At 38.8% G+C, this 26374-nt stretch overlaps 2 protein-coding genes across 5 annotated transcripts in view; both read left to right on the top strand.

The window, feature by feature from the left end:
• Positions 1-2536: 2536 nt before the first annotated feature.
• Positions 2537-4202, top strand: osr2 (odd-skipped related transciption factor 2). Of its 2 annotated transcripts, none has more exons than XM_062422900.1 (3): positions 2537-3199; positions 3557-3656; positions 4053-4202. In XM_062422900.1, the coding sequence occupies exons 1-3, from the start codon at positions 2547-2549 to the stop codon at positions 4125-4127; spliced, it is 828 nt and encodes a 275-aa protein (XP_062278884.1). In that variant the 5' UTR covers positions 2537-2546; the 3' UTR covers positions 4128-4202. The 2 variants fall into 2 exon arrangements, with proteins under 2 accessions (XP_062278884.1, XP_062278883.1); XM_062422899.1 differs by having other exon boundaries at positions 3971-4202.
• Positions 4203-8598: 4396 nt separating this feature from the next.
• Positions 8599-26374, top strand: part of LOC133984086 (intermembrane lipid transfer protein VPS13B-like) — a 325432-nt gene continuing 307656 nt past the window's right edge. For all 3 annotated transcript variants that reach the window (XM_062423340.1, XM_062423339.1, XM_062423341.1), the window contains exons 1-3: positions 8599-8684; positions 9965-10123; positions 11740-11883. In XM_062423340.1, the coding sequence (XP_062279324.1) occupies positions 9977-10123; positions 11740-11883 (291 nt within the window). In that variant the 5' untranslated portion in view covers positions 8599-8684; positions 9965-9976. The remainder of the gene's footprint in view (positions 8685-9964; positions 10124-11739; positions 11884-26374) is intronic.

The raw sequence follows: 26374 nt of genomic DNA, 5'->3' as shown, positions 1-26374 counted from the left end.
AAACAGAGGAGGAACATTGGAATTAATGATTGAGAAGGAGGGGGGGAGGCGTGTCGGAGGGCGGGCTGAGCGCTCCAGAGCCGGAGCCCTGAAAAGTGAAGGACCGGTGCGCATTACGCACACTTCCAGCCCCAGCTCCGGACGGGACTCCCACGCTGCTGCTGTCTCTCCTCCAAACTTCTTCGTCTCTTTTCCACACATTTTTCACAACTTGTCACATCTCTCTGCAAAGATCCGAGACACCAGAGTTGGCTGCATGGCTACATGAAAGTTTCATGGACTTGGAAGTTGGAAAACTTTTAGCGACGCTTTGTTGGAGCTCGTCGCCTCTATAGTTACTGTGGATTACTGACATACCGCAGGACTTTTGGCAGCTATTTATTGGGGTAAGATTGTGTTTGGCAGCGTATATGTCAGTATACTGCAAGGAGGGAGCAAAACTAACTCAGCTCGCTTGTTCTAACTTTGAATCTGAAGAAAATACTCAACATTTACTGATTGAGCCTTAAACCAAAGAGAACAAGCTCTTAAAAAATAGATCCACTTTTCATGCACGAAAACGAAATGAAAAGTTGTTTCTACGGGTGATTATTGATTTGTGATGATCACCAGCTGGGGGTCATAGTTCACCCCCACGTTTTGACAGCAGTGCTCTCTGTCCACAGCACGTATAGGTTGCTAAAACAAGCAGTGGCCCTTGCGCGTGTGAAGACTTGTCACGACTTATAGAAATGTAAAACCCCTCGACCGGGAAAGAAACTGACAGGGATTTAAAGAACACGACAAGGCACTTAGGCTACTGTCAAAGCGTAAATGTAATCCAAAGGTTATAGAGAGGAGAACAGGTTGAACAAAGTTGCGCATATGGGGGGAAAGAACAACAAGTGCCTGCATGGTGACTTATGTTGCACCTGTGCAAAATTATATTTAACCCCATCCCGGCTGGGGAAGGGGAAGCAAAGTAGACAGAATTCAAAGATCTGTGAAGCAAATGTAAACGACCTGACTGAAATAACCAACCAGCCCTGTGGCTACCATGTAAGCAGGACTTTAACTCTGCAAGCCCTCTTCAAGTGTGAATAATGCCTTAATCTCCAGAAAGTTTCAGGTTCCTAAGAGTATAAAAAAATAATATATAGAAATCTGATTTGGATTGATCCGTTAAAAACAGCTTTAAAACACGTGGTTAAAAAATACAAAAAATAGAGCTTTTTTCCCTCCTTTATTTTTCATTCTTAACTAAATGTAAAAGTCAGTTGGTTGTCTGCCAGTTGAGCTTGAACTTCCACGGTAAACTTTCCTGTGTGGGAAAACATAACTTGTCATTCCCACAAACATGGATCCAGGCCCTCGAATTTCCTGCACTGTCAGCTCACCTTGTTTGTCCTACATTATGATTGGAAGGCTGTTTTTTAATTATTATAATTTAACGCAAACATTTTCTGTAGAAAAAGTAAATTAAAAATGCTTAAAGGATATTTGCTACCACGTTCTTTTTGCTCAAGGGAAGACCAAGTCATGCAAAAACATGCAGCATGAAATAAAATCGACCTATAAGCAAAAAAAAAAAATATTACTGCCTATAAAATTAACTGGCTACTACCGCAACCATAAACATAAAAAAGTGCATGCTTTTTCCAGCAAAGATAAAAGTCACTTTCTTGTGGGTAATAGCCAGCATTTGTGTGTGTTTTGCTCTGACTCATGCTCACGCAACTAAAAACAAATTTGATCACTGCTGGCAAAATTTCAGACTTGACAAATCTACATACAGAGCACTTGTTTTTTGCATTGTGAAACATGAAGTACAACCGTCAAAAACAACAACGTGTCCTTTCTAATTAGTGTTAGATTTAGTGATTTATTCCGGGTGATGGGAATATATAATTTATAGTGCTAATCGTTGCCATATGAGTCATTTTACACCCACTTAATTTAATTACACTTTCGATGACTGATTTACTTTTTAAAATGTTTTGAAGCGCATCTGATTTAAAGGAACTAACATTAATTCCACGAATACAACTGCGTGAAATAACAATAAAACACTGTGTGCTGCTTATAACACACAGTGTTTTATTCATCATAATATATTTATCAGTAGAGAACAATACTGCTTAACATGTTGTCCAATTAATTTACCTTGTCAGCTCAATGCCATGTAGGCTACAAGAGGTTGGAGTCATTTTTAATTTGCGCCCTGGGGGAAAAAAAATCCACATTTAATGACTGTTGATAATATAATCACCTCTGTGGGCTGACATAATTTTATGAGATCAATGCCATCATGTTCAATTAGAATAAAACATAATGTGTGATATTGTGTGTAAATGTGCATTTCAACTAAAATAGTTCGTGCAGGAAAACAGGTGTTTTTTTACTGTGTCATGATCAGCAAAATAAGGTCATAGTTTTCCTGCCTCTGCCACCACATAATAACTGCTTCTAACGTGTCATTTACACACAACCCTCACCGTTTTATACTTGTTCATTCCCCCCTCAGACTTTTTTTTTTTACCGTGCCTTCTGCAGAGGACTGAGCCGAGATGGGGAGCAAAGCCCTGCACGCTCCGATCCCCCTGCACCCGGCCCTCCAGCTCACAAACTACTCCTTCCTGCAGGCCGTCAACACTTTCCCCGCTGACCAGCTGCAGGGACTGTACGGCCTCAGCGCGGTGCAAACCATGCACATGAACCACTGGACTCTTGGCTACCCGCACATCCAAGGACTGAGGTCGACAATCACAGAGATGGCAGCCGCCCAGGGCTTGATGGACCCCAGGATTCCCTTCCCAGCGTTACCCTTTACAGCCGCAGCTCAGCTCTTCCATCCAAAACAAGCCGGCATGGCGCACGGCATCCCCTTGCTGCACAAGGACAGGCCGAGATTTGACTTCGCCAACCTGGCCCTCGCCGCCACTCAGGAGGACCCGCCGAAAGCTGCGGATCTGGCGAAGCTGGCATCGGGACTAGGGGGAACCATCTCCGAGCTGAGCAAGCTGTCCCCGGACAGAAAACCCACCCGGGGCAGGCTCCCCTCCAAGACTAAAAAGGAATTTATTTGCAAGTTCTGCGGCAGGCATTTCACCAAGTCATATAACCTCCTCATCCACGAGAGGACCCACACAGACGAGCGGCCGTATACCTGTGACATTTGCCACAAGGCCTTCAGAAGACAAGACCATCTCAGAGACCACAGGTAAGACTGATTTCTACTCATACTGGACTAATTACACGCTGTTGGTTAGGAGGGGAGTGTAAAGCTGCATTCCTGAGTTTAACACTGTTCCTAATCACAAACACATTCGTCTCTATAAATGTCTTTTTCAAAATAATAAATTATTTAAAAAATGCTACTTTATTTTATGGCAACATGTATGAAGGTCTGTTCCCAGAGTTTTCTCCACGAGGGCGCTAAAGCGCTTTTACGCACTAAGTTGGACACTTCCAGTAGAACTTGCACAGTAGAGATTTTTCGCCCTACGATTCTGGAGTTTGTTACAAGCAAATCGTTGCATGAGTAGACATTTGATGAAGTGTTATTTCTGTTTTACAGATACATCCACTCCAAGGAAAAACCATTCAAATGTCAAGAATGTGGGAAGGGATTCTGTCAGTCTCGAACTCTAGCCGTCCATAAAACCTTACACATGCAGGTAAGCTGGCTACAATCTGAAAATATGAACTGCCACCTTCTATGTTTTACGTTATGATCATAATTCACCTATTATGCACGACATACTGCATGCATGGGGTTAGTAATAAGTCTCACGAAACGATTTCGTTTGGCCAATAACCAAATTCAAATAAAAAATAAAACAAACAAGTGAGCGGTACACATGGAAGTTATAATTCATGGGAGTTATAACTGACACAAAAGTGGATTTATTTAGATGATTGAAAGATATTAATGATAGACGTTCTATACAATTAAAGGGAATAATCATTTGCTTGCTTTAAATCTAAACAGGAGTCTCCCCACAAATGCCCCACATGCGGAAGAACCTTTAATCAAAGAAGTAACCTGAAAACTCACCTTCTCACCCATACAGACATCAAGCCCTACAGCTGTGGCCGCTGCGGAAAGGTGTTTCGGCGCAACTGTGACTTGCGACGGCACAGTTTGACGCACAGCCCACATCAGGACTACTAGCCTGGACAGACTAACAAAATAACAAAAGGACAAAACACAGGAAGACAAGTCAGCGACTTCTTCTTCTTTTTTTTTTTTCTTCTTTTTTTTTTGTTGTTTTGTTTTTCAAAGACACTCATCAAATCTGGACACGTTTACTGCAGCACATCATAGAGTGGGATTTGGATGAACCCTGAAGTGGGACAGCAGCGGAGCCATGGCCATGTCCTGCTTTCACACCACCTGTAAATATCAAGACCATGTAAATAATGTTGTTTTTTATTTTTCTTTTCTGACCTTGAAATGATACAGTTGTCAAAAACAGTCATAAGTTTAAAGTATGTTAAATTGTATTTTAGAAATAAATATTTCCATGATACATTTGCATCTGTTCTGTTTTCATTTCAATGTTTAAGATGCCATGAAACACGAGACACAATGTTACGGACCAAAAAGCAATATTTAGATGAAACCATTAACCATGGCCATCAAGTTTATAGTTAATAGATTATATGTTTACAGCCAGCAGGCAGTGGGAGCTTAGTGTGGCTTACTTGTTGGGCTTTTTATAGTAGGCCAGTAGATATCAGTTAGCAGCAGGCATGAAATGACAAGAAAGTCTTTGGCTGTTAAAGTCTTTAAGACAGAAAGTCATTTAAAAGACCAAATAGTCCTGTCCTTTTGACTGATAATTACCTAGCAAATATAGTAAAGATTTATGTTTTCTTTAATAATAATAATGTTATATTAAGGTTATACATGCAGCATTGTCTGCCACTCACCTCCTTAGAATAATTTAGCCCCATTATTATCTTCAATATCTAGAGCCTACAAGGGCTGATTAGTATTATATTAGCCGCATTAGCAGCCATATCACATGTCTTTATCTACATCACCTCTGATACCATGAGTGACCTGCAAAGCGGCGGCAGGAGTCACCTGTGCAAAGAAAACAGCTCAACCCACAGAGACAGAGACGATCAACGGGAATTATCAGGGTTCATTCATTCATCACTTCCAATACAAACAAGACAACATTCAGCTGTGTAGTTTTTTTTTTTTTTTTTTTTTTGAGACACAGTAGGCCTCCTCTGTTATATCTTGGACATGCAGTATAGGCTACATCAACCTGCCGCCTTATACATATTTATAATGTTTATAATAAAATCAACGGTGCTCAGCAGAGAAGATGAATATGACTCTATTCTACAAATTATAAATTGGGCATATTTGAGATCTGCATTAGTTTGATATTTAAATGTTTGATGTATGTCATTTATGAATCATACAGTACAGCTATGAGGAAGTAGCTTCACTGCGAATTTGCGAGCGCTATGGCCGCTACGCTTTAACGCCCAGGTTTAGATTTGTGTGTATTTGTGTAAATTCATAAAGTGTAAGATTTGGATTTCATCCAACTAACCTTTGATCAAAATACGCTTGAATATTAACCATCGGAGCTGGAGCCTGTGAGAAAAAAGGTGCTTCCTATTCATTTTGGATTATTTGGTGCAGAGTTAAGACTCTCTCTCTCTCTCTTTCGCTGTGTCTTTCTTGGCCTTCAGGCCTGTTGTTTCATGATTTCACCAGCCATTATTGACTACTGCGGAATGGTTTAAAAACACGATTTTCACCTGACAGTGCAATTAATTGCTTGAAAAAACAGCATTTAGCTTTAATGGTTTCGAAAACAGGGTCTGGAACAAGTTGTTACAAGAACAACAGAAGATTTAAAACGGCGCTTATTGCTGCTGAAAGGCCATTAACCAAGGCCGTATGTATTACACGCACTATTTTCCTCATTCTTTTCTAATGGAGACACAACGAAGTGCAACACGTCCAGCACGCGCATGTTTACAAAAAAAATGACTCAACAATCATACAAAAACCGTGCACGTTCACCAATAAACCACAAACATAAAAACATCAAAAACTGCAAACGAGGCAAATATGAAAAGGTGTATGCTGAAATACATGACACAACGTAATTATTATTATTCTTTTTTTAGAAATATAATAAACACAAAAAGCTTATTTTGATTGGAGAGAGGAAATAACTGCTAAAAATAAACTAATAAAGTAATTCGATTATTATAAATAAATGTTGATGAATTAAACAACATTTCTGTGGCTTAAACGTTCTCACAGAGACACGCTGAATAAGAACAATTAAGTGTGCATATGTGACTGATGTACACCATATAAATAAGCTATGCCATTTATAGAAAATAAATTGGATTTTGAAATCCTGAGGGGCGAAATAATGATACATTTTAAAAGTAAACAGGTGCACTTTCTGAATTCGTTTTTATTTATTTATTTATTTAGATTTATTTTTCATCAAGACACTTCTCAACTGAAATGTATCCGTATCCATATAAGGAAATGGTTGTGCTGCTTGGTGAATAATGTAAAAACAAAAGTAAAGATACATTTATCTATGTGTTCTCAAGGATCACATCATTACACAGATGACAAGACACAAGACTTGAAATGCATTTAAAGGAACGACGTTTGTTTTTTACTTACACCAGTGTCTAATGTGGCCGTAATGATCTCACTAGACTATGCTGTGTATATAATCAGTTCACTAAATATACTTCACCCCTGTCAGCAGGCGTAGAAAGAACAAGTCAGTGGGTCTGTAGAAAAAGTGTGATATTAACAAGACATCATGTATTGCTACTTTGTTAATTACCAGAGCACATATTCCACTGAAATGACTTCAGAGCAATGACACCCAACACACACACACACACACACACACACACACACACACACACACACACACACACACACACACACACACACACACACACACACACACACACACACACACACACACACACACACACACACACACACACACACACACGGAGTTGGCACAGAGTGGACAGTCACATGGTGAACTTCATCGGTGACCGGCCTTTGTGGACTGTGTCCTCAGGACGTTTTATCTAGCTGACAGGGGAGAGGCGGCACTGGCTGCAGGCCACTGAGCTCCACTCCTCTGACTTCATATGATCTCCATATGACCCTCAATGGCCTGTGACAGACACCCACCTTTTTTTATTTTTTATTTAAAAAAAAATAATTCAGCCACACTGTCCATATCACCATAATAAAATAAATAAATAAATCTCGTAAATTTGAGTAGCCTACATGAAAGCAACTCAAGACAATAGCCTATATGGCCTTTATAGTTTTACTAACTACACAGTCATTTAATGTTTTGCTGTTTATGGCTTATTTGTGTCCTGTAATTTGTCATTTTAATATCGTCCAGCTAGAAACGGCCCAGTGGCAACACAGAATTTCAGAAACAAAGATCTAACATAGTGAAAGAAACCTCTGGCCGCAGAAATCACTGGTGCGTCAAGCCCGACAATAAAGTGAAGAAGGAACCTAACCCTGATTTTTCATGAATTCCAAAATTATATTTATCTAATAAGGAAGACTTATATAATTACAAGATCACCCTTGTTCTTGGAACACCAAAAAGAAGATTTATAGTGTTTTCATAGAATAGTACAGTCTTTTCTCAGCATTCATTGTTCATTTTATTTGCCACTGCATTTTCATTTATTTTCATTTTCAGTCTGTACGCTATTTATTTATTATTCCAGTAACATTATCTATACTGTAAATTTAAGTGAGTCTCCAGTTGCATATGTCAACATTATGGTGGCATTTAATTTCATGTTTAAGGTGAAACCAGCCACACAATAGTGTGTTTGAAATAAAAGTTTGAAAACAGACAAGTCACCTGTTTGACTGGAAGGCAAAGACCCTTTGATTATTCTTTTGCATAGATCTCTCAGTATCTAAAGAGAATATTTGTCCTTGAAACTTGATTTGAGATGGAAATGAATGAAATTTCCTACTTTAAAAATGTTTAAATTATTTAAAGGAAAGTTTCCTAAACATAGACACTACTTGTAATGTCCCCCAGCAAAGGTGAGCTTCCATATAAGGGCTGGGGGCGTGCTAGAGACAGCACGTATATTACGTGTACTGATGCCTTCTGGTACTCTCCGTAAATTTGTTCATGCCCAAGAGGCCGGTGTTCCACTTACATGCACCTTTTGATTGGACAAGCCTGCTGGCTTTTAAAAACAAAAAAATTGCTACTGTTATTGTTATTTTCTAAAATAATTGGTTGTATGGCACCTGCGTCTGCACCAGCAACATCTATAGGATATTGTGCTTCAAACATTTGCGTGATGTTCTCATGGATTCATTTTCAGTGATCACCGAAGTTGGTACTCTAAATGTCAAATTTCACCCAGTCATATATCACAGGGAATTTCTAGTGTTTGACTTGCCACTATTTTGAAGCCCTATAGGCTTCGCGCTTTGAAGCTGTGATGCTCGCGTTTCCTACAGAACGAAAACGCAACACCAGACTCACGGAAGCCGCGTCGATGTTTACTGATGACGTTTGAGCTGAAGCTATTGAGAGATGAGGCTAACGCCAGTTAACGGGATGCGTTTGTTACCTTAACTAAACGTCAAATTAAAGGAGTAGCTACAGGATACAAGCGGGAGTCAAGTAAGGACTGGGTTTTCTATTTTTGCCTTACACCACACGTTTGAGTTTGCTGAAACGAAGTTATGGCGACTTATTGTCAGCAGTTAGCTTAGCTTCTTTGCTCTGCTGTTTGTATGCAGATATGACAGGAGACCATAGCTAGCCTCTCTGGCTACCTACTCCGCAGTTTGTAACATTTCTTACTACGTAACTGTGCACTGCTTCATTCAAAACAAGTTATATTTAGCTACATTGCTCTGCATTAGGAAAGAGAGTTGCCAATTAATGGTAATGCAGGACTCCCCGTTTAGTCGCCTGCACAAAAAGTGAAGTCACTTTAGCTAGCAGGCTAATGAGGCACTAATGTAAATAAAAACATGTTGCAATTAAAAGTAGAACCGCGAAATTCACTTTGAAAAGTTAGCTGTGAATTAAAGCTCGAACTGCGTCACCCGTGAATAGAATACTGGTTGTGCGTCAGTTTAAGTGTGTGTTATACATGAAGCTACACCTTCAGCCTTCATGAATAACTTTCATTTGGTTAGTTTTTAAAGGCACTTTTCATATTTACAACACTTCTATGACAAGATAAGGATGTTACGTTTACATACAAGGTGCATTAGTGAGGGTTAGAACATAAACAACCTACACTTTTAACGATAAAATAGTAACATATGGACATAGTGCAGAAGTTACAGATGCTAGTCATAGCTGAAACAGCACAGGTGCTACTAATTAAACGTAGGCACAATAATGACGCCCTGGAACTGGTACACCTGAATGATAAATTCTTAATATTAAAAATGCGCAATACATTTTAGTCATAACTCTATTCTGTATCTGAACAGGCTATATATGCTGTACATAATTACCTACTATATACACAGTTATGTCATTTAAAAAAAAAAATGTCAGCACTCTGTGAGCTCTTTATGTCTTTGCACAATTTGTATCCTGTGTACAGGTCACGGAAATTCACTCCTTGTGTATATTTCTGAATTTTATTGTGTTGTCATTCTGTGTAAATATATTTAGAGCCGCTAAGCTGAAGTCAAATTCCTTGTATGTATAAATATGATAAAAATGAATTACACCTTGTGTTATGATATAACAAAACATCTGCTCTGAAAAATATCAATTTTTTGGCCTGGCCATCAGAAGCAGTTGTGTTTGTTTAAAAAAAAAAAAGACTGGAAAAGAATAGCAAAAGGGGGATTTATTACATAAATACTGTAATGTAAATAAATATCGACCTTATTAAATTACATCACAATGTTTTGTTCAATGGTTGACGTGTTTAGGACAGGGACAAGATGTTGGAGTCCTATGTCACACCGCTCCTGATGAGCTATGTGAACAAGTACATAAAGAATCTGAAGCCATCTGACCTGCAGCTGTCTCTCTGGGGAGGAGATGTGGTGCTCAGTAAGTTGGACCTGAAGCTGGATGTACTGGAACAGGTAATGTAAAGAATGCATACTCAGCTATCTTTAACTTTTTCACAAGACCAAAACAAGACTGATTGTGATGACAGATGCTGTATTTTCACATTTAATGGCACTTAAACCTAATACTACATAATACTCAGCATGGTGATTTTTGTTTGCAGCAATGACACTGTGATGAAATATTGGAAGAAATATATAATTTTAGTTTGACATTGGTATGATCCCCTCCAATACTTTTTACATTTAATGTCTTAATTTTAACTGCAAGGGATTAAAGGTGTGTCTGCTCATACCTCTGTTATTTTTATATAGATTTTTGTAGTTTACTGCACTTTTGTCTTTTGTTTATTGCATTCATTCCTCAACATAGGTCATCCAGGTACATACAAGATATGGCCAAGCTAGTAATGGCTAACATCTCTCATCGCTTTTTGAAATGAATAATTGTAGCATTTTGGTCTCTCAGCACAAGAAGAAGCTCATCATATGAACATGACTTTGCTAACATTCCTGAAAGTCTTTACAGTGAAGCCAGATTTAAAGTTGTTTCACTCACAACATAAAATAAAGTAAAAAGGTTTGGAAAATAATTAATGAGTGAAGGACAAGCATGTGCCTCACTAGTATATTTTTCCATTCAAGTTTGTCTACATGTTTGCTACAGTGTGTGTAGCTAAGATGTATTGCTTTGACTAGAACCAGAAAAGAACCACAGCAATGCAGTTTAGCCAAGCACAGATGCAGTATCTTTAGTGTCATTTCAGAGGAAGTTTGATAGATTTACTCCGATATTTTGCTCTGCGGTGTTATTTTGACACAGTGTTCTTTTTTACACTTGTAATGTCTGGATTAGATCAATCTGTCACGAGTTAAAAGAACTTTCTTTTCTCTTGAGTGGGCTTCTGAAGAGCAGACCAAAACACTACCTAACCCAACAGAGATTGTGATGAAAGTTCTTATTGGAAGCAGCTTGAAGCCAACCGACAGTGGGAATCGTGTTAGTATTTTGATGTGTGATGCCACGTCAAGACCTGGCCAATTGTCCTCCCTTTGCTTTTTACTTTATTGCAGTTAATTTGAAGAGTACCTCATTTAAAATGTGTAATTAAAGATAATCTTCTTAATATGACGAGTCATTTTAAATGAAACATTATGGGAGTTATCAAGCAGACATGCTGTAAATCCATGACAGCTTTTCCTCAGAAATATGTTTGGTTATTTGTTTCTTTGGCTTGAATTTCTAGAGGAGGCATGTGAAGTCTGTGTGTAGGCAGTTTGGTTTCATGGGACTTTTCATGTTCTCACACAGAGTAGTTCAAGATGCAGAACAGTTCTTCCTTTGCCTCTGAGAAAATCTGACTGATTTTGTTAAAAGCGTGACCAATATGTTATCTGTAGCTGTTGTTTTTTACTATCCTCTCGTCTTCAAATATTAGTTTCAAAGAGCAGTTTAGGAAATGGACGGATGAAGGTTCCAAGTGGTCCTTCAGTCTCAGCAGTCATATTGCCACATGCTCTTTACGATGTTGCCTGCACGGCAGATGTAATTCTATAGTGCATATTATTCAAACTATACTTTCATAGCTATCTGTTCTTTTTATCTTTATTATGTCTCTGTATATTTATAGGAGCTGAAGCTGCCTTTTACATTCATGAGTGGTCATATCCATGAGCTGCGTATCCACGTACCCTGGACCAAGCTGGGCTCGGAGCCTGTCGTCATCACCATCAACACCATGGAGTGCATCCTCAAGCTGAGGGATGGAGCCCAGGTTAGTTCTTTACTGGTATGAGAAACATGTTATCCTTGAATCCGCCACAGGGCCAAAACAAGACTGGCCAGATCTTCTTGTTATTTATGTGAAATTCCTCCTCATGCCAAAGTAAAGCTCTCTCATTCCTTTTTCTCCCAGAAGTTTTGTAATGGCCTTTGTTTTACATAAAAAAGGCAGTTGTTTTTTTTAAAAAGCACGTCATTATTTTAATATTATTATTTGTGAGCAACATGTTGAAACTTTTGTCCCTGTTGAACTTCATCCTGTGGTGGAGTTGCTGTTACAAAGGAGCACTATAATCCTAAATTTACATAAAATGAAAAAATCTCAAGAAAAGAAAATACAACCATTTCATATTCAATGTATCGTGAATCCTTAAAGTTGTAGTAAGCTAATGTCATCGTGTTTTTGCATCAGTTACCTGCAAATACTTCTCACATTTAAATACCATATTTTGTTTTGTTAAAAAAACTAAAACAAAGTCGCAGGTATTCTTTTTAAGTACAGTGCAGTTAGAAAGCACTATAAGGTTTTTCACTGTGATGACTTAACCAGGTATTTGGGGGAAGACACAGTTCCTATGAAGTTAAAGTGCTGTCATTCTCACCCATTTTGATTCAACAGTATATGAGTTGACTATTAGCCATTTTTACAAGTTGTACATGCATGATTCCCACAGCATGTCAACGAGCTGAACAATTTTACAGATTGAAGGTAAAAAACAAGAGGCACAGAGGTAGGGGCAGGCATATAAATAAACTGTAAAAGCAAGAGTGTCAGGCTGGTTGTAGTTTTAAAATTTCTTAAATCAACTCCATCAGCGGATCTGGTCTTCAGGAGTTTGACATCCCACTGCTCACACCACCTCTTTCTTCAAGTTGATTTGTTAGGCAAGTGTGTGCTCATTCAGCTTAATATGACACGTTGTTTCTGGCTGGGCAACTTTTTATTCAGAGGTTTCCATCTGTAATGAGCTGCTGCTAGCCTGATAACAGCTATCTTACCCCACACACAAGCATCAAAGTGAAAACATAAGTCTCAGTTCTTTAAGTCAGGAATGTTTGTCATGGAATATTGTATTGCAGCCACACTTGCTAACGACAGATCTCAACCATATTATTCCTGTTTTGCTGTGGTGCGGTCAGGCACTTCACAGGCATGGTTTAAACTTGCTAATTTGAGACAGCTAAGTAACAGTTGTTTTCATCTTTCTTATCCATGCTTACTTAGCCTCGATAATTTGGGTCTGATGAAAAATGCACTAAAACAATAGAAAAGCAAACAAAGAAAGCACTGCCTCATTTAGGTGAAATGACAAATCTGTGCCTTTTTAAACAGCTATTTGGATTTCGAGCTGTGTTTTTAAAAGCTTCTCAGATGAAAAATAGCCCATTGTGTACAGAAAAGTGCTGTTAGGATAATCTGCAGTGAGGAGCACTTTTCAGAGTTTGGGGATGAAAATGTGCCAAAATTAACTGTTTACAAATCCTCTTTTCACTTTATCAAGAGATGCAGCCTTTATTTAAAAAAGAAGGACTCAGGATAAAAACCTATATTAGCTATTTTTTTAATTGTTGTTTTTGTTCTGTCATTTAAATATAGTTTGTTCAACTTTGCCAATATGATTTCCACTCTCACATAGCACATTTCTTTCTTAAGAAGAGCTTCATTGACCCAAAATATTCAGAAAACTCAAAACTTTGATGCAGCTTTACTAAATTTGACAAGTTCTGTTTCCTGCTTGGCCATGACTATCTATAGCATGTCACTGGTCTCTTTTTCATTTAATCTCAAAGTATTATGTTTCTTTCTAACAAAAACTATGATTACAGATAGTTTCAACATTTTGGCTTGGTTTTTTGGCTTGTAAATGATCATTTAAAACTTTTTGAGCCATATCATGCATCATCATGGACATAAATCTGAAAACAGTTATCCTAAGAGAAATATTTCTATTATTCTATTTAGATTAGTTATAAATATTTTCATTTTTAAAGTGTGGAATATGAAATACATTTTTCATCTATTTATTTTTGCAGAAGAGCCTGGTGGTGCCTTTGCCACCCATGCAGTTTGCAAAATTGAAAGTGTAGCTCAGTGCTGGTCCTTTATGGGAAGGTTGAAGTTTCAAGGCCAGATGTCCCAGAAGAAACACATTTCAAGGGAAGTCAATTACAGCTAATTATATAGACTGCGGCAAAAAGATTTGTAACACATGAGCTTGAGCTGCCCAGAACTAATGGTAAATATCATACTGTGCAGGTGGCTACTGCTGGAGCGATCAGATTTCTAGTTAGATGGAAATTCAAACTTGTTTTTTATGCTCCATACACAGCTTAAGGTCATGTACCAGTGCTGATACTGGTGTAATGCATGTAGTCTCAAAACAACTATTTGTTACAGATGTTTTGTAAAAGCTTCCAGTCAAGAAAAGATTTTGGGCGAATTGCAAATGACGTTTGGACAAATTATTCAGTGGTATGTACACCCATGAGACATAATTTGGAGCCAAGCCAGACTTACAGCAGAAGTCCTTCTAGCATGAGGAATTTAAATGAGCAGCTACACTTCTCTCCTATGTGAGTGGGAGGCAGTAAGGGCCCCGACTGACTACTGTGTTCTTAAGGCAAGAAAAAGCAGCCAGCTTCCTTATATCCTTTAGATTTGTGTAATTTTGGTAATTTGTATTAGCTTAATTTCATGTTCACATTGCACTTTCAACATTATTAGAACATTAGAAAACAGGATTATTTGCCATGTCATCTATGTGGTGGTTGGTTCCCACCATGGTCAGCTGATTTCCTTGATTGAAAGAAAAGGTATATGGGCCTTTGTCACATTAGTCTCACAGAAACTAGATTATATTTCTCTGAGGGTTACAGCATATCCTGTTCATATACATGTCAGGCCCAGCTCCAGTTTTAATCAGGTTCTAGCAGGGATGCAGGGAGTTTGGCATATGTACATGCAAAACATGGGCCATGACAGTTCTCCCTGAAGCCCTCAAGTAATTTGGGTGATGGCCCACAGGATTCTCAAAAAGCAGAAAAATTGATCTGTGTATGGAAAATCTTACATTTTAAATTTAGTAGATTCTTTTGTCCAGTAGAGACAGGAACTTTGTGGTGGGACTCGTGCGGCCAAAGTGTGGAAATGATATATTATATCATTAATATGGTTTGTTTTCATAATTACAGTTAAAGCTTGAGCACCGGCCTGTAAAAACATCCGCACGTCTTTTGAAGTTCATTAAGGGTTGTGTAATTTGACCAAAATTATTTGGAGCTTTTTAATGTTCGTGTTTCCTCTTGAGAGGAACTGGGTAATATTAGGGATATTCAGATTGCTCAATAGGGCCCATCTGCAAAGCACCAAGAGCAGCTCACAATTATAGTTTCCAGCAAATGTGGAAATTTGGGCGTTTAGCAGCAGTTGGAGATTACAGCTCCTGCTGACAGTGTAATTGCTTAAAATAAGCTGTAATGAGGACTTGTAGAGCAGAAAGTATGGTAATAGTTGTCAACTTGTTTTTGACATTAATTTTACAAACCGGAGGCCATTTACAAACAAAATACATAGGTTTTTCTGTGTGTTTCATTGTGTCCTAACCTCACATGGTTCTTTTATGCAAGCTTAGACTTAATATTAGACATTGCACATGCTTTCTTTAGTATTTATCTTTTCTCAAATCTCCACCACTCTTTTTTAGTTTCCAGATTTATTGTTTATGCAACCCATATAGTTTACTATACAGTTTAAGTCCAGTAATTTAAATGATTGTACTTCATGTATGATTTGAATTATTAGTGTGGACATCTCCACGTGAAATTAAACTAAGCCCTCGTCTATGCCTAAGAGCTCAATGTATGTAACAGGAGATTGGTCATGGGGATGAAAGGGTTTTGTAGTAGTCAACTTCTTTCTTCTTGTGCAAAGACACACACGATGTGTCTCCTTTCGATTTACTTGATATGAATAAACTGTTTGATCTGAGACGGTTCTAAATTAAAAGGCAGTCTGAAAATGTCAAGAGCTCTACAGGATGAAACTGTGGATTTAAATCTGTCATTCCATATATAGACTCCTATGAAAACTCGAGCTATTAATAGAACTCATAAGGTCTCCATCTAGGATATTTTCCCCATGGAAGTCTCATAGAACGAGTTAGCAGCCATTTACAGTGTTACTGTGTTCTTCACACCAAAGTCTTCACATCCTTGAAATGTTTTCCATGCAAGTCTCATTAGGTGGTGTTGCCATTTAAAGGACCAGTGTGTAGGATTTAGTGGCACCTAGTGGTGAGGTTCCAAAATGCAACCAAATGAGTACACCCCCCCCTCCCAGTGTGCAGGAGAACCTGTGGTGGCTACGAACCTCACAAAAAAGACAAAAGGCCCTCTTTAGAGTCAGTGTTTGGTTTGTCCATTCTGGACTACTGTAGAAGCATGCTGGTGCAACATGGCAGCCTCCGTGGAAGATGACCCGCTCCCTATGTAGATATAAAGGGCTCATTCTAAGGTAACGAAAAAATAACTTTTTATTTTCAGGTGATAATACACTAATTAAAACGTACGTATGAATATTATATTCCCTTTCTGCCAAGTGCCTTATAATAGATGCCTCTAAATTCTACACACTGGTCCTTTAAGGTTTTTAATTCAGATGTTGGGGATTTGAGCAGGCTTGTGCTGTGATGTTTAGCATTTGCTTGGCTTTTTTTTTGTTTTTGTATATAGTTATAGCACATCAACAGAAATAGGCAAAACTTAATTCAGGCCTTAATGAAAGACATTGATGTAATGTAACAAAATTAAGGGCACATTTTTTCATTTCTTCTTCTTGACGTCTTGGTAAACTGCTCCAGATGTTGAAGATGAGGTGTGATCAGTAAAGATGGAGAGGAACTGGCTGGACAGCAGTTACAGTAACACTCCCAAGCGCTCTTTATATTTTATGAGACAAAGATAAGGGCTTGGGTTTACCGAGGAGAGCCTCTCTGGTTTTGGCTCGGCTTGCTGCTTGATCTGGGAGTTTTATGGCCGCTGAGTGCATTTGCCACTGATGTGGAGGTTCTGATTGATGCATTGCCTCAAGATGATTTGGGGAGGTGCCTCTGAGACTTGTTGGTTTGGCATATGGTCCAACTGGGCCCTTTCTTCTGTTCAGATTCCTTCCAAACTATTTTTAGCGCTTCACACCACCAAACAACATTACTCCTAAATAATGAGTAATACATTTGAATTAGGAACCCCTTTATTAAATTCTTAAAGTTGGTATTCTTCTTCTTTCTCTATCTACCGCCTAATAGACAAAATAGTCGCTACTTTAAAAGTTGAACTGAAATGTATAGATTAGATACAAGACTTTTGATTGCCATCTAATAATTGCACACAGATTTTAAAACATTGTGACCTCAGATGCACAGTTGATTCCCAGAGGAGCTGTTAGACTTTGGATGCTACTGCTTTAACGTGTGGTTTGGCGACTCGGGTTGAATCCACAACCCACTAAAGAGGAAACCTGGGATGGATGTTACCACCTTCTGTGTGTAGCCTGTTGTGGTACTAGCAATGCTTTACTTTCTGGTTTAAATTAACAAGCTGCTATTCTTGTTGATGGACTGTGAATATGATACAAAGTGATAATTAAAACATTGGACATGTTTTGTCTAAGTGAAGTCACTTGCACTAAAATACATTTTTAATGAGGACTATATTCTTTAAAAATGTCATATGCAATCAAATGTACCTTCACGGTCTCTTCAGACAGAATTAAACCCATTCTGTTTGTGCTTGTGCAACTCTCATCTTTCACAAGTCCGAAAACACAAAGGAAAAATGTTAAACAAGTAAAAGAAAACAGCCCGTGGGAGTTTGCAATCAGATAGCACAAACTGGATAATCTCTGTCCCGATGCCATCCGGAAATCTTGCCTTTGATTCTCCGGCTCGCAGGGAGCAAATGGCTTACAGAGATTGCACCATAAATCCGTCTGATCATCAGCTCAGCGGGGCCTTGTCTTCAGGACCGAGGAGACAGAGGGCGAAGACATGGAGCTTTGGAGAATCTATTTTCCTTGAATCCATCCCCTCGTAGCAGTAACAAAATCCATCTCTGACTGATAATAAAAACATGGAGTGAAGTTGGCACACTTGGTTCCTCAGGCAGTTTGAAAGTTCGTATGAGAAAACAAAGAGAACTGTAGAGAGACAAACGTGGGTTAAACATCAGAGAATATTTACTCAGGAGTGGTTATGAAAGGGTTTATGTGTGTAAGCCTCTATATTTGTGTTTGTATTTGACCGTTTTGTCTTAGAAATGGCAGCATTTCAATGGGTACGAAGATAAAGGCCCAGAGTGTTTATAGTTTGTCAGGCTTTGGTGTAAACTTTTCCCGAAAGCACACGTCCATTTTTTGTTTTATGATCCATCTACAAATGTGCCCTCTAACATTTGTCTCTTGTATTGAAATACAGGCAGGGGTGTGCATAAATTTTAACAAACTGTCAACCACTAACATCAATGTTTTGTCTCATATTGGCAAGACTAGGAGAAAATTTTGGGTGAGACTGGAACTGATGACAGTGGAGAGAAGAACAGAGATGAGGGTTCCCACTGTCTTTGTCCCACATACTGTGTGTTTGTGGCCTCAAACCAACACACTCGGTGACAGGATTGCTCATTCTAAGTAAGACTTGGATGTTGTAATAATGATGAGATTTTCTGGGCCTTGTTTCCCGATAACAATTGATCCTCAGTGAAACATGTGTGCACAGTTGGATGTTTGAGGGTCATTGTGCAGAATGATGTATGTAAAAATGGTAAACGGCTACATTTTTGTAGCACTTTCATCCAAAGAGCTTTACAATGTTTTTCTGCTAATCACTCATCACACACACAATGATGACTGATGACCATTGGGAGCAATTTGGGGTTCAGTATCTTGCCCAAGAACATTTGACATGCGGACAGGAGGAGTTTTGGGTCGAACTGACACTGACGACACTAGACGGTTGTTTTCACATTCAACTGCTGAAAGTGAAAAGTTTCTGTGCTGACTGAAATCTGAGTTTAAGGCGTATACCTATGAGCAGGATTTGTGACATCACAACTAGTATGGGAGCCAACCTTGGTCGATATACAGCTTATATTGAGCTTATATTAATATTGTAGCCCCCAGTGCACAAACCGTTAGAATGGACTTTACAGTGATGTAGGAGACATCTTGTGTACAGCAGTTACACTTCTGAAATGAACAATATTTGCATATTCATCGATTTTTTTGTGTATTTTTCAATGAGGGAGAAAGTGTCATTTTAATGTGGTAATTGTAGTTTTCTTTTTTTGAAAAACCATATCAGACACACATTATTATTACAAGCTGAATATTTATCTCAAAATATATCTGGATGGGATCTATTTTCTTGGAGCGTTCATAGAAACAAATTTCCACACGCAATTCCCAAAGCAGTACTTTAGAACAGGCAAACACGCACACTGTTCTTAACGTTCACTGTACTCGGTGCTGAAGACAAAGCTTAATGTTCAGTAAACAATCTATAGCCTTCAGCTTGCTGCGCTTTATCATTCATGTTACTGTGTGGAAGTCAGTTTAAGAAAGTAAACGTTTTCTGTATTAGACTTGCTATATGTAAGCGTGTGGCAAACAACATATGCACCATCAATGAACAGAAAAGAGAAGACAAGGAACCTGAAAATATAGCATCAGAAAAATGGCATTTTAGCCAGAAGAGATGAATATATTGGGCAAGAAGATGGAAAAGTGGGCAGTGATGACTGAAACTGACAGATCAGTTGTGCAAATCAATTGTTGCTTTAATTTGTGTATGTGTTATTTAATTTTATGTTCTTATTTTCTACAAAGAACATGATGAAATTATGGACTTAAAACTGAACAAACCCAATAAACACATGTAGTTTTTGGTTCCCCATGCCACTACCAGAGCTTCTTAAAATGCTCTTAGCCTCTTACAGGTGTGTAGGAGTCACTTGTTAGTCTACTATCATATCTAAGAGTGTCTTCAGTTTTGATGCTGTTAGGAAACGCCTCTTAAGCTTAAGAAGATTCGTAAGTTTTTCTGATCACGTTAGCCTTAGAATACTTTTTGGAAACGAGGCTCTGGTCTGTAGAGCTAAAGTTGAAATAAATAGTTTCCAACAAATCATAATTCTTAAACCAATCATTTAATTCTCTGTGCTGTATCTGTTTGTCTGCTCATTCAAGTTCTTCACTTCTCCAGATTGTCCTATTGTACCGGTCTCTGTTCGGCATTCCAGATTAATTTAAAGCATCTGCACAAGGCAAGACAAAACTGTGTCATTCCAGCTGAAAGCCTCGCAGCCAGCCACCATTGCCTTTGAGTCAGCTAACGCTACACAACCCACAGTGTTACAATGCTTTGAGGTCTTTGAGGTTTCGATGGAGGTTTGGGTTCCTGGTGGGATGAGGTTACTTCAGCTCCTCAGACAGTCCTCAGACACAGGAAAGCAGTTGGGGGAAAAATTAAACCCAGCGGCTTCCTGCATCCAGTGAGTCAAGTGGTGATCAATACACTCTGGGCAGGATGCTGCCGCTCCACAGCTTAATCCTTGCTCTCAGGCCATCCGGACTACAGCAATCCCTCAGTGGAGCTTATTATTTGCTGGGTGCTCCTGGTGATATTGCAGTCTGGGAAACGATTACCTTGCAATTAAGGCTTTATTAGTGCTTTCTTCTGACAGAAATTCTGGGAAGATATTGTGTTGCAGTTAGGCTTTTTTTTAATTAGTCTTAAATCTAAACAGCCGTCATTAAAAGTTGTTGCATTAAATTAGAAAATATGTTTACCACTAAAGACTGCTTTTCAGACAGTCTTTGATTTCATTCATTTTATTTGTTCTAGTTTTTTGGTTTGTTCTCCAGACTAAGGCCACCAGATTTGGCTTTTTTATGATATTCCTTTTCCTGTAATTCTTTTAAGTATATTTATAGATGTGGATAGATTCACTTTTTAAAAATGTACTTTGGGTGAGACATAAAGTCACAAATAGGAGTAACACGGTAACTCTGTGCCTTTGTATGTAATTTCTCAGTGACAAAAGGTAGGCAGTGTGACTCCATGTTACACAAACTGTGGGTGGTCTGTGTTTCAGGTCTCAGGGTGAGTGTGTGCTATGCGTGGTGAGTGTGACTTCTGAATAATTTCACTCTTATTATAGGAATTGCATACCATACAAGGGACAATGTTTTAACCACTAAAATCACCTGTGGAGAGCTAGTAGCAAGCTTTTTGGTAGGGTGTGAATCTTTTATTTTTCCTTATATTAGATTCATTTTATATGTAATGCTTTGTGATTCTTTAAAACAGAGGACTACTGATCCTAGCGCGTTTCAGGCATAGCTCCCCTGTTCTACTTTGGGTGTTATTATATGAGTTAGGTTCCAATTACCCGAGAGTGTGCCGGAGCTGGTAGTGTTTGCTTTTATCTTGGCTGGCAAGGGCCCTTGTAATGTGTGGGTAAGAGAAGAAGAATGTGATATGAATAATTGCAAAACATGTCACTCTCCATGGTGGGGGAGAGGAGAAAAGGAGATTGTGTGGAGAAGGCATATGGTTAGCTGAAAAGATAATAAACATGCAGATCTTTAAGGAGTGTATCGCCCTGGCTTGACACAGACCACGTTGCCTCTTTAAAATGACCAACACGATAAGAACTTACAAGCTACAATTAAGTGGCCTTCGCTCCAAATCTTCCAGAAAAACTTCCAGAGAGTTATAACTTCCAGTTGACAGAGCAGGGATTAGAGATATTGAGATGCCGGTTAGTTGAGATACAGTGCAAGTAGTATGAGGTACAATATCCACATTCAATCAAACTATTTCAAAGCAATGGCTTAAAAAGTGAAAAATAGGAAGTGAAAGTTTAAATGCTTGAATGGGTTTAGTAATTGCACAAAACTGGCTCAACACATCTCATTTGGAGATTCTAACCTGCCGTTTCAGCATTGCATGCTGTGATTTCTGACATAGTTTTAACTTGGGAAAGATCTAAAACTTGAATAGTGGCTCAAACCAACCCAAACCATACTGGGCAGTAATTATTTGCTCCAACCAAATATGACTATGGAAGCTGTGTACAAAAAACATATACATTTAGTAACATTACAGGCATTACTGTTAAGACATGCAGTACAATTATGAATTAGTTATTAAAGGTTGTATATGTAAGAACTGTAACATAATGTACATGTATTATTGTTTTTTTTATTGCCAATGACTGAAGAGTTTGTAGTGTAACTTAAAAAATGAGACCTTCCCCAACTTTCTCGATTGTCTGTAACAGCCTGTGGACTGATTCTTACGTGAAAGACCGGGGCTGGATTTTCCGCTAAAATTCAAAGGATGTGACATTTTTGCACACTCTCGTGTGCCTTGCCTCTCTCCCACTAACATCAACAAATGACTGGCATAGTGACACAACACAACACAACAACACCCTGCAGATATTAGCTTTCCAGCTAATGAGATGGCTAGCTGCCTCCGTCAACCACAACACATTTCACAACAATACACCCCCGCAATGACAAGTTGCCCACTCCCGAGCACACTCACAGCTGAAACATTATTTCCTCAACATGGGAGCAGAAAACAAGAACATAACTCCCTCTTTTGTTGTTTCTGTCGTTAGTCCAAAGGTGGTAATAAGCACACATTTCACAACAAAACCGCTACACGTTGCTCCCCGGCCACAGCTCGCTGAGCTTATCGGTGTTCAGTAAACACGATTGGTTAAAAAAAGAAAAGAAAAGTTGGCGGTTTGCAAGTTGGGTTGGGTTTGGATAGTTGATTAAAGCATATTTTTGGTGGAGCTGGTTGACAGCTAGCCGCCACAGTGCCACAGGAGCTGACTGACTGAGAGTGAGAGATGTCAGCAACAGGATGTTGCTTGCAGTTAACTTAACGGCCATCAGTGTCACTACTGAGAAGACATTTCTGATTCTTACGAACACAATCTTCAAATGTTCAAATTTGGAATTTTCAGATCCCATTCAGAATTTCCAAACTGCGTCGAAACTTTCAAATCTCAGTTTTGAGTACTCAGCTCGACAGAAGACAGATCATCATAGATATCATGTGCGGCAGTTTGTCAGATTTTGCGTAGCTTCCTCTGTGGCCACAAAAGGCCTTTATTCAACATTTTTTACACATATGCGGTAGTGCTCCTGACCTAAACACAGTTTGATATGAGTTCCCCTTTAAAGACTGAAACATGTCTCTTTTCATTACACTGATGAAGACCGTAAGAGACCTGAGATTCCACGGACAAGGACTGGGTTATAGCTCCAAGATGTTACAACGACGCAATTGAAATGATTTGTTTCGAAAGTAAGGTTGACAGCTTTCCATCTCTCAAGTTAGTTGATGAATGTTGACAGTACCTCAGTTGCTTTGGAGCCCGGTGTATAAAAGCTATGCAAACATGAGGCCTGCTACATTCCGCTTGCGTGCTCAAACCTCCTGCAATATGGCTTTGGTATTTCTCAACATTGACGGAAAGTCCTCTCCCATTTCTCTCTGTTTGATTTATTCTATCTTGCTGGTTTCAGAACATTGATACTCTCCAAGAACACTTAGGCCTCTACAGTTCGTGCCTTCCAGCTGCACCTCACATGTGCAATTAAGTTGTCAGAGTAGCCTCAGCCCCTGCTTGCGCTGTTCTTGGAGGCTGGTGCTTACATTGTTCAAGGGGTGCTTATGTCTTGTATTATGTGCCTAATATAGTGTATGAAATGATGGGTGAACCTGGAAAAAAAGGGATGGCACTTTTTGAGAGATGGAAATTAACGTTCATATCAGGTCCTGACAACTAACCAAAATAGAGAGAAGTTAGACAGATCTCTTTAGGATTCTCATAGTTTTTCCCATTTACAAAAATTAATAATTAATTTCATTTAATAAAGCAAAATTAATAATTTGCTCTATAGTGGAACTACATGATAAACAATTGGCAAATAACTAGTTACTTGGATTAGTAATTAACTAACAGGTTAAATTAAAAACTTGCCCTTCGTTTGGGGAATTCCCCTGTGTCAGTTGTAGTTGACTAAGAGGTGTGTGTCTTTTGTACATGCTCCTGTGTGTGTGTGTGTGTGTGTGTGCCAGGGGTCTGTGCGGAGTGTTTTATTGTAGCTAACACATTGCAGTTATTAGCATTTAGGGGGTAGCTGTGCCAGCGTAAGCAGCATGCCTCACATGCTCAGCCTGGGCTTGTGGTTAGCTGATGGAGACATCTGAAGGACCAGAGCCTCTCAGATCTAAATCAGGAACAATTTCTCCCTCTTGCCCATTCTTTCTCTGTGTCTCCTTCTCTTTTGGTTTTTTTCCCCTCCACTTTCCTTTTGTCCCTCTCTGATTTTTCTTTTCTGTCTTGGCTTTTTTTTTTTAACGATTCTTTCTTTCTTTTTTTTTTCTCTTTCTTTCTCTTTCATTGGCTTTTTCCCTTTGTGTTGTCTACTTTCTCACTAGTGGGACAGCCAGGTGTGTCAGGTGCAACGATACTAAACGTGTCAATCAGCAGCAGGAACACGGTATGTTCACATTAAGAGGTCACTGGACAAAATGTGAATGTTCTCCAATCAAAAGAAAAAGGAGACAGCAGTGATTTAGACTGCTCAGCCTGGTTCCAAATTCCATCACGGCACCTACATCAGGACCAGTCACTAGCCTGTCTGAATTCCTTGTTTTTGGCTTTTGATCAAGCCTCGGGATTGGAGTTACTATGTCTTAAAAACCTTTGTTTGAACAACAGTAGTGGAAAACAAACATTGTTAGCTGGGATGACAGAGCGTTGACCCCAGAACTCCCTGTGCTTTGTAATGCATTATTGCTGACCCGCTTACTGTTGTGGTAAATGTCCAGCAAAAAAAAGAAAAGAAAGAAAAGAAGCTATTTTGTAACAAAGAAAGCGATTTCATGCACAAATAAACTGGCTTTGAGATTTACTAGATTAATGAAGAATTATGCACACTTTAACTGGAGCAGCAACAGCTACTGTACCGTAAACACAAGATTTGTTTCTGTTGCTGTTATTTGAGGTTTGCTTATAAGACGAAAGAAAAGGTCTTAGATTTAAACCAATACCACAGAATGTAATCGGTCCATAGTAGTGCTCAAATGCACCGAAACAGGTCACAGTAATGAACAATAATGGCATTGATTGGTCCATGGTACTAAAATGTTGTAAAACAGGCCTTTGCCAAATGTCTATATAGCTTTGAAGACATTCAAGGAGAGAATAAGGCTTAAGGGTTGACTTGTGGCTCTTAACAGTTAAGGTGGTTGATATAAGTTACCGTATATGAACCCGTTGGTGTACAGATCTCTCCCTATCACTCAGTAAAAGATCTGTACTACAACTGCAACCAACTGTGTCCTCTCAGGTAAACACAATGCGAGGACAATTGCCCAACAAGACGTCCAAACGAAATACAGAGACATCAGAAGTCCTGTTGCACCCTGTGGGTCTGGTCCGTAACCGGGGTCCCTGTTTGCCTTTGTTGTTATTCTGGGCATGTTGGAGGCAGATATTAAACATAGCCAGTTTGACTTGGGTACAGTGGAGGCACTCTTGGCAGTGATCTCCAGCATGACATCACCAGTACTGTCGTTGTGATTCTTCCTGCTTTCGAGTGAAATAGTTTTGTAATTGTGCAGTCTCCTTTTTGGCAGATCCATTTGAATCCTTTCCATGCCCCTTACCCCCCCGCCTCTTTAATGAACATGTTACATTTTGGGCTTCTGAAAGAAAGAAGGCATATGCTTGGAAAATGAACCTAGTGCTTTTATTGTAACAGTTTGTAGGGATAAAATGTGCTTAGTAACACTTCTGCTATTACCGACCTTGTAAACAGTTACCCTCTTTTGAAAGGACTCCAAAGAAATCCCGCAAGTCTTTCTCTTCTTTAATGTGGTGGGGTCATTATTTAGGTATGAAGGTTTTTGAAAAACACACATTATAGAAAATTAATTTAACTATAAGGAAATAAACAGAGCATTTCAAGTAAACCAGGGTTGGATTCATATTTTAATGGGCTGTCTCTCCTTCTTTTCAAGTCAAGGATATTTTGTTTATCTCACTGTTAATACACAGTCTGTACTCAGTATTGACCACAGTTAAAATGTGTGGTTTCACAAAAGAAAATTGACTTGGAAAGACTGTATAAGAAACATTATAGCTTTGACTTGGACATCAGGAGAAGCACATTAATGAAATTATTAAGTTAACTATACATTTCCATCACTATCTACCTTTTAGACTACTGAATGTTTACATATTAAAATAGAATAGTAATAAGTAATAATTTACCTCTATACTGATATTTATAAGGCCTCACACTTTACTTGCTCAGAAAAACAAGGCTTGGGATACACCAGTTCAGTTTTGAATACTGTAGCACATTGAGCACATTTCAGGACTGTAATATTTCA

Source organism: Scomber scombrus, chromosome 7 (genome assembly GCF_963691925.1).
Source record: "Scomber scombrus chromosome 7, fScoSco1.1, whole genome shotgun sequence".
Taxonomy (NCBI): domain Eukaryota; kingdom Metazoa; phylum Chordata; class Actinopteri; order Scombriformes; family Scombridae; genus Scomber; species Scomber scombrus.
Note: the sequence above shows the minus strand (reverse complement) of the source record. Positions and strands in the feature narration are given on the sequence as shown.